General features: G+C 56.6%; 3 protein-coding genes across 3 annotated transcripts; 1 reads left to right on the forward strand and 2 right to left on the reverse strand.

Annotated features, from left to right (window-relative positions):
* Nucleotides 1–360: 360 nt before the first annotated feature.
* On the reverse strand, nt 361–756 carry IE81DRAFT_348850 (hypothetical protein; the record flags this gene model as incomplete). Its single annotated transcript, XM_025516304.1, has 1 exon — nt 361–756. One exon carries the CDS (start codon nt 754–756, stop codon nt 361–363), a length of 396 nt encoding a protein of 131 aa, XP_025368062.1.
* A 2,434-nt stretch (nt 757–3,190) lies between these two features.
* On the forward strand, nt 3,191–5,907 carry IE81DRAFT_335114 (WD40 repeat-like protein; the record flags this gene model as incomplete). The annotated part of the gene is made up of 8 exons (XM_025515438.1): nt 3,191–3,445; nt 3,691–3,770; nt 3,967–4,060; nt 4,402–4,594; nt 4,670–4,826; nt 4,947–5,162; nt 5,236–5,770; nt 5,890–5,907. 8 exons carry the CDS (start codon nt 3,191–3,193, stop codon nt 5,905–5,907), a joined length of 1,548 nt encoding a protein of 515 aa, XP_025368063.1.
* Nucleotides 5,908–6,357: 450 nt separating this feature from the next.
* IE81DRAFT_331323 (hypothetical protein) lies at nt 6,358–7,560 on the reverse strand (the record flags this gene model as incomplete). The annotated part of the gene is made up of 3 exons (XM_025515240.1): nt 6,358–7,018; nt 7,096–7,233; nt 7,343–7,560. The coding sequence occupies 3 exons, from the start codon at nt 7,558–7,560 to the stop codon at nt 6,358–6,360; spliced, it is 1,017 nt and encodes a 338-aa protein (XP_025368064.1).
* Between the last annotated feature and the right edge of the window lie 785 nt (nt 7,561–8,345).

Consider the following 8,345-nt stretch of genomic DNA (forward strand, 5'->3'; position numbering starts at 1 on the left):
GGGGCTTGCTAGCTGACGGCTTAGCTTGGGGCAGACGGAGATCAGGCACGCCCATATTTGCCTTGTCAGTGATGGTGATCAGAGGCACCGCCGCCTTGCGATGGGATGGTCCTGCCTGCTTCTTGCCAATGAGCTGGGCCAAAGTCTTTTGCTGCTCAAATCCTTTCTTGTACAGGCCTTTCAGCTTGTCTGCCTGTGATTGATTCTTGCTCCTGAGATTCTCTCCATCAGCTTCGCTCTGCTTCAGCTGCTTCTTGAGCTGCTGGTTCTCTGCATTGAGTCTGTGGCAGAAGTGCAAGATGGCAACATTCAACAGACCACTCACAACAGCTACAAGCAAAGCAACGCTCAACAGGCCAGTTACAACAGCAATGGCTGGTGCGAGGCTTGCTGCGGGTAGACGGCGTCAGGTTGGTTGTTGGGAAGCACCCGCCCATGGTTTGCACTGACAATACGAGGAAGATTATGCTGCCTGGCGGCGGAGAAGAAGTAAGTCCCTTCTTTGCTATTGCTCCCATTGATCCAGGACTCAGACAACAGACAATTGGTGGTAAGGTCCACGCTTTCTGCTGCTGCACTCTGCTGACCAAGGGCATGATTCTGCACTTCTCCTGCGCTGAGCCAATCTCCGAGTGATTTGCGTCCACCGATTGTTTGCTGTTGCCTTGTCTCGAACCACAGTTCAGGTGAAGAACCTTGTTCTTGTTCAGAGTCGGCCAAGGCCAAAAAGGCCGGGTGCATTTGCTCGGCGCTCATGATGGTCGAGGGAATGGCAAGGAATGAGCAGCGGGCCAGAACACATTCATGTGAGCCATTTGCGCCAGTTGGTGTAGCAAGCAAGAGGGGTGATTTCCGGTGCAGCCGTCCTGCTGTTGGTAAGATCTGCTGTTCGTAAGATCTCAAGGCAGAGGAGCCATGAAGTCACCTTACGATTGTAAGACGAGCGCGCGAGGCGCTAAGTATTGAGCCCTGCTTTCTTCCTTGCTATTGCTTTTGTTGATCCAGGACTCAGACAACAGACAATTGGTGGTAAGGTTCACGCTTTCCGCTGCTGCACTCTGCTGGTCAAGGGCATGATTCTGGATTCCTCCTGCGCTGAGCCAACTTCCAAGTTAGGGTTAGGGTCAAGCTTGCATTCCCTTCAGAAGCATAGGCAAAGCCATCTTTGCCTTGCCAGTATCCAGAGGCATCAGCCCCTTGCTGTAAGCTGACTTTGCCTTGCCCCTGCCATCGAGCTGAGCCAGTGTCTTCTGCTGCTCAAACTCCTTCTTGCAGGCCAAAATGGTGCTGTAAGGAAGCACTAGAGCTGTTGACTAGGTGAGTCTTTCCTGCGCGCTTTGACTTCTGTCTCGCTTTTGCATCCCACATCCTCCCGAAGCAGCACCTCTAGTCTCTCAGATCTATTCAAATGACACAGCTGATCTGCAAGCCATCAAGGCCTGATCAACCTGGCCCCTAAACATGTCAATAAAAATCTCAACCCCAATGATCTCAATGATGACTCCTTCGCTTTGGCAGGAGCGTTTATGCATGCGTGCAAGGGTTAAAGCATTGGCCATGGGCTCACAGCAAAGTTGGGCTGCATGTCACTTTCACGTATGAATTGTTTGGGCAGCTGTTCATGAAGAGACAATTCTTGTTGAGTGTGCTTGCCCGCCTGAGCAAGAGGCGCCATATTAGCAGGACCAGATGAGTGCTGCAAGGAAACAGGAGAGACAAAAGATGTGTTAGCTTTGATGCTGGACAATTGTAGTGTTCCATCTGCCCCTCAACCTGGCTCTTGTGACCTTTGCCTGTGGCCTCAAAGCCGAAGCGCTACATCACCTGACCAATACTTCTTCTGTCTGCCTGCTTTTCCCCCCTCACTATCCTGCTGAACGTGGCAAGCTCCTCAGCACAAGCCGTGCAGGTACTCACTACCCATTGCGTGTGCACACTGGACTGAGTGACTCAAGTGGGAGTCACAGTCAAATGTCTCCCGTCGCTTCAACCCTGCCAACACTCCGAAGCATCCGTCGTGCGTGTGGAGGCGCGACGCGAAGAGCGCGTCTATCGGCCGATATGTCAGCTGTTTTTCGCGTGCACTCGCGCGCGCGAACCTCCGCATCAGCTGGAATACGCGATGCTGCTGCTGGTCCACATCCTCCATCCCTCACGCGCGCAGCCCTCATTCGGCTCCTTTCAAGCGCTTCACAGTCCCACGCAGCGACGCACTGCAGTCTCGCTGCCCGTCGTCGTCCCAGATCGCTTGGGCGAGCGTTCTATCACTGCACTCTCGCGTGCGAACATTTCGGCGCCAGGCAGAGCATCAGGCCGGGTCGAGCGCGAGCGCGAATGCGATCGCGCTGAGCCCTGTCCGAAGTGTTTCCATCGAGCAATCTTCGAGGATAGCGCATCGCACTGCTGCATAGCATCTCACGCTCGCTCGACTCGGTCTGAAGCGTTCAACGCCGCACACGCATACGCAGCACCCGGCCTTCCAACCAATCTTCAAGCGCATCGAAAGCCCAGCGTGTAGTCCCGTACGATCACGTTCATCTCGACTTGAGCCCATTCCGATCAGGCCTCACCGATCCGCACGCTTCCGCAGAGACGAAATGCAGGTGGATCGACGCGGATCTGCAGGAGCAGGCTCGGGCTCGGAGGAGGAGGAGGAGACGCGAATGATGGAGGGAGTGGAGCTGGATCAGTTGCAGAATGGTGAGTGTGCGCGGCCTGGAGTGGGGCACTGGCGTGCCGAGCTGCCACACTGAGCGCTCAAAAAGAACGGGAAGGGGCTAATGGGGCGCTGAGGAGGGCTGAGGCAGACAGCCGAGGCTTGGATGTCGAGTCATGATGTCGGGGAGGAGGAGAGGCAAAGATGGGTGTCGATCTCGGCATACTCGCCCAAAGAGAGAGGAGGTGCAATGATACGCAGACTCCTGCTATTGCTACCCTCCGTCTTCGATCGATGAGCCGAAGCTGTCTCGTATTGGACAGCCTTGAACGGCCAGGGTGGTCTCCTCGGCAGTGCCGCTGTACGGCAAGGTGGATGTATGCGCCTGTTCTGGTGCACATGACCCCGCCTCCTCCGCCCTTGCTTGACTCCTCTCTACGCCTGCTCCGCTCTGGCGTCTCGATTCAGCTGCTTACTCTTCGCTCTGTTCTCCTCTCAGTGAATGCGCAAGCCTCAACCTCGGCGCACGTGTCCATGGCCGACGCCACGCTCACTCGGGCCCTGGACGAGCGCCTACAATCTCACTCGCTGGTCGTGCCGACCGACGACCTGCGCGTCCAACAGCGTCTTCGAGAGCTGAAGGAGCCCATCTGGACATTCGGAGAGCGCAAGGATGATAGGCGCGTCAGGCTGAGGGAATGCCTTTTGAGGGAAAAGATCAGGAGAAAAGAGGCGGGAGAGGAGGAGCAGGAGGAGGAGGTAAGGAGCGAGAGCGAGAGCGAGGATGAGGTCAGTCGAGCGCTACGATGTTGTGTTCTGCGAGGAGGGTGGAGATGTTGCAAAGCGGGGACGAGGCAGGGACGCTCGAGAGCGACAGCTCGGCTGTACGCGACCGAGTAGCTTAGGTGGCATAGAATGTTCAAACTGACGGTACCGCTGCTGCTCTACTGCTACTTCATCCATCTCTGGCCGCTCGCCTCCGACACGCCTCCGCCATCCGACTCACGCCACTTTACGCCTCACAATGCCTTCAGCAAGAGGAGGAGTTCTTTACAGAAGGTACAGAGGAGCTCTTGAGCGCTCGGAGAAGGTTAGCGGGATGGAGCTTGATCTCGTGAGTCGCGCCTCCTTGGTTGAAACCAGTTTGTATGCGAAGGAAAAGTCCCGCAAACGCAGGCTGGCTTGTTCATGGATAAATAGCTGACTTTCCACGCTACACGCTCCACGCTCCACGCTCCATGCCACCGCCATCCGCTTCTCAAATCTTGCCTGTTCGACTTCGCCGCCTGAATGCTGCTTCAACATCTCAGCGCCCGGACACGACACGCCCACGAGCTAGCTCAGAGCAAGATATCGCTGCAGAAGATCGTAGCGAGGAGGAGGGAGATCTACGAACCTCTGAAAGTGAGTATGGTGGGCAGGAGGGCAGGAGCGGTCGGTCGGCTGGGTGATCACGTTTGGCCGCAGTGCAACAAAGCTTCTGTTGCGCAGAGGTGTGAATGCAAGAGGGTGCGAAGGCCAGACGAGGTTCGCAGATGGTCTGAATGACGAGCGCATAGGGCGCAGCCAGGAGACCTGAGGCAAGAGTCTCTGACGAGAGGAGTTGCACAATGACGCGTGCGGGTCCAAAGCAGCAATAGGCTTCTCGATCGCGCGCTGCCAGTCGAAACCGCGAAACCAATCCCTTTCTGAGCCACGATGCTGATGCGCGCTTTGCTCGCTTCTGCTCGCCTTTCACATCGCAGCGCTATCAAAATCTCGGATCCCAGCTGGGCGATACGCGACCCATTTCCAGCGTTCGCTTTTCTCCCGGGAAGACGTTTACTCACGGGGAAGAAGAGAACAGGACCAATGGTCGATTTTTGGCGACGGCTTCGTGGGGAGGCAGCGTCAAGCTGTGGACATTGCCGGATGCCAAGGTCTACGCAGAGCTAGGCGGTGAGTATTCGCTGTTCGCTCCACGCGGTCTCGTGTAGCACTCACTGATCATCTCACCGACCCGCGCTCTGCAAGGTCACCCCAATGAGAGAGTCACAGGTCTCGCCTGGCATCCTTTTGCCGGATCAGGCTTCTCGAATCCGCACGAGAGTGTGCAGCTGGCTAGTGCGGCCAGCGATGGGCTCATCAAGCTTTGGTCGGTGCCTAGACCGAAGAAGGAAGGCGAGAAGAGGTGCGTAAGGTTTAGCTGGGCATCACAAAGGGTGTATGCGTTGCACAGGTTCTGATCCACTCCCTACGTATGGTCTGGCTCATCTCCGCTACTTCGCTGCACTCTTGCTCCCGTGTTCAGCTCGACAGCTCCACTGAGCACGCTCAAGGGCCACGACGCACGAGTAGCCCGCATCTCCTTCCATCCGACTGGCTCACACCTCGTATCGGCGTCTTATGACGGGACCTGGAGGCTATGGGACGTGCAGAGTGGGAAAGAGTTGCTGGTACAGGAAGGACACTCGAAGGAAGTTTACTGTGTGGACTGGCACCCGGACGGTGGTCTCGTCGGAAGCGGGTGAGCAATGTTGAGGTGCAGATGAGAAGCGCTCTGAGGCTCGGTAGTTGACGCGCATCTATGCCACGGTCAGTGGGCTGGACGCGCTGGGTCGATTGTGGGATGTGAGATCAGGAAGGTCCGCCATGGTTTTGGATGGACATGCTCGCGAAATCCTCTCGCTCTCTTTCGCTCCCAACGGCTACCAAGTCGCTACCTCGTCTGGCGACGACACGGTACGGATATGGGATCTGCGACAACTACGATGCAGGAACATCCTCCCCGTCGGCAAGAGCAGCGTTTCGGAGGTCTGCTGGTACAAGTCCGACTTGGAGCGCAAGTCTCACTTTGGCCGAATGAGAGATTTAGCTGGTGCAAAGTCGGCCAGCGACGATTCGAGCTCGATGAAGGAAGAGGATGGAGAGATGAGAATGGATACGAGCGGTAGCTACCTCGTCACTGCTGGCTACGATGGATTGGTCAAGCTCTGGTCGGCGGATGACTTCCAACTGCTTAGGGTCCTCGACTCGGGCTCGGGCGTGCCTGGAACGGCTGACAAGGTGATGAGCGTCGATGTGGATTCGGAGGGCCAAAGCATCGTCAGCGGACATTATGGCAAGACGTTCAAGGTGAGTACGTCGTGAGGAAGGGATCCACGGTACAGTGGTGCTATTGGAGGATCATTCGTCTCAGTAAAGCTGAGGCGCCTATTTCGCCCGACTTACCTCTCTTTGCCGCTGCCGTTTAGATCTGGGGAGTCCTTTGACGCGCAAAGGCGGCGTCTCACTGCGATGGCAATGAAATGCGGTTCGCTTAGCCGTACGTCTGCGCTGTGCCAAGCTGTTGCGAACGAATCGGCGCGAAGACGGAAACATCGCTCCACCTCATCTCGACATGCGCGTCCATATCGTTGGAGATGAACGGATGACCAGAGATGCTGAGCGAGACGAGCATCGCCAACGAGATGTTGCTGGGTCCTTGCAGCGTCTGAAGCTCGTCTACCTGTAGCCGCGGCATCGGGAGCGCCGATAAGACGCGTAGGACGTTTCGTTTGGACAAGCAGATTCATTACCAGAGTTCGTCAATCTCGTACAGAGAAACAAATATGTCCCAACTGGCTCGCATGGAATGGGGAGAGGCATGAGGGAGCGGACTCTTGCCACTCAAAACACTTGCCGCCCATCATTTCCCCTGCTGCTTTGTTTGCGCTTACATACTACTTGGGAGGGACGGCACCATCGTTGCCGGCTTGTGTGAGACGCGAGGGTTCCTCTGGAGGACCGGGCTCGAGAGTCTCTGGCTGAGGTGTGTCACCGCCGTTCGACTTGGAATCTGGCTGTCCGTCGATAGTCTTGGTCGGTGGAGCCACTGGCTGGGCATCTTTGGTCGTGGTATCAGACTCGAGCTGCAGAGGCTGTCCATCAGGTCCGAGGCCGGGCGTCTGGTCTTGGTTCTGCGTCTGATCCCGGTTCTGCGCCTGCGCCTGCGCCTGCGTCTGCGTCTGCTCTTCGGGCACCACCTGGCTCTCCAAGTGCTCCTCCTTCGGCTTGCAAACGACACCCTTGTCCGTGTACTGATCGCAAGGCGCGATTCCCTTTTCCTCGATCCACGCAGCCGAAATGCGCTCCCTTCCAAAAGCGTTCAATCCCACATTGATCCAACCCACGATCCTGTCCAGCTTCTTGTGCACCTCGGCGCTAAAGTCGGACTGGGAGTGTTCGTGGGAGTAGGATTGGATGGAGGAGAGATCTTTGAAGGATTCGAAGGCTCGACCGAGAGCTGGGAGGGATTTGTAGATGTATTTGGCTGCGCCGACCATCAGCAGAGCGTACTGCGCCTCGATCAACGACTCGATCGTAGCATTGACAGTGGATTCGCTAGTATTCGGCAGTCGACGAGAGGACGCGTGAGCAGATATGCACCAAGGATCACGGACGGATATCGCACTACTCACGCGTGATTCAAGAGCGCTTGAACGCCCTGCACTTCTTTGCCTTCGATGTGGACTGCCGGGTCCGATAGAGCGTCTGCTCCTGCATGGATACTATCCGTAAGGTCGTTCAAAAGCAGCTGAAGCGTCTCTCCTTGCTCGCTGCGTGGGGCGCGAAAACAAAAAAAAAGGGGGGGGGACCGGCAATAAGCGCGAGAGTGAGGCTCCGTGCTGCGTGCTGCGTGCAAAGTCAAAGGGAAATACGACTCACAAATCTCCAGCGAGGAATTGTTGGAAGCCTGCGGCGAAGGTGTCGAGTTGCTGATTGACGCTGTCCACAGTCAGCGCAAACGCTTGACTACCGATGTTGGGCCCATCATCATTGTCTCTTGCGGCGATGCTCCAAGGAGATGCCTTGCCGAGCGGAAGAGCCGCGACGGAGCTCAGCACGACGGCGAGAGAGATGAAAATTGCCGCTGCGAAACGCATGTTGAAAGCTGGTTGGGTTCGTGGTTGTGTGCTTGACTCCGAACCGACGAGGGAGCTTGATGATGGCCGTGTGTGTGCGGGAGAAGTGCTCGATGAGCTCGTCTCGTCGTACGATATGAAGCTTCTCAAGGACGACTGTGCTCTGAATTTGTGTTGCTGGAGCTGTGCTGTGCTGTATTGTGCCCTTGCAGTGTGTGAGATGTCGAGGTAAGAGCGAATGAAGCGTTGAGGAGGCTGGCTTATATACCTCTTTGTCGCAGGGCCAATGGCGCTGATTGGCTAGTTCGTCGCTCGCATACGCTACGCAATCTGTCGTTAGCGTGTACCATCGCGGCCTTGCGAGGAGTGGAGTCACGCCATGCGGCCATGAGCGGCGCTCACTTTGCAGGCCACTTTCTCGATGAAGGCGCTCGCTTGTGAGGTTATTTTTGGCAAGCGAGAGCGAGCGAGAGAGAGAGAGAGAGAGAGAGAGAGAGAGAGAGAGGACAAGGAGGGCTCGGGCCGAAAGTGTTGGAGAAGGTGGAGCTCTTTCCGAGATGAAATTGCGAGAGGGCCGACGCGCACTGAGGGTGTTGCGATTGCGGCGCAATGAGGACCTTGCTCGTCTTGCGCGCGCGCGCGCGCGCGCGCACCACTCAGGTCACGTTCGAACACGGACGAGCCGCTTCGCCCTTGTTCGCAGAATGGAGGGGAGAAGAGATCGAAGGAGAAGAGAGAAGGGCCTTGGCTGAAGAAGGAGCTGCGTAGAGTGCGTGCTTGGGACGCCAATCATTAAAATTCCTGCG

Source organism: Ceraceosorus guamensis, assembly GCF_003144195.1.
Source record: "Ceraceosorus guamensis strain MCA 4658 unplaced genomic scaffold IE81scaffold_54, whole genome shotgun sequence".
NCBI lineage: Eukaryota > Fungi > Basidiomycota > Exobasidiomycetes > Ceraceosorales > Ceraceosoraceae > Ceraceosorus > Ceraceosorus guamensis.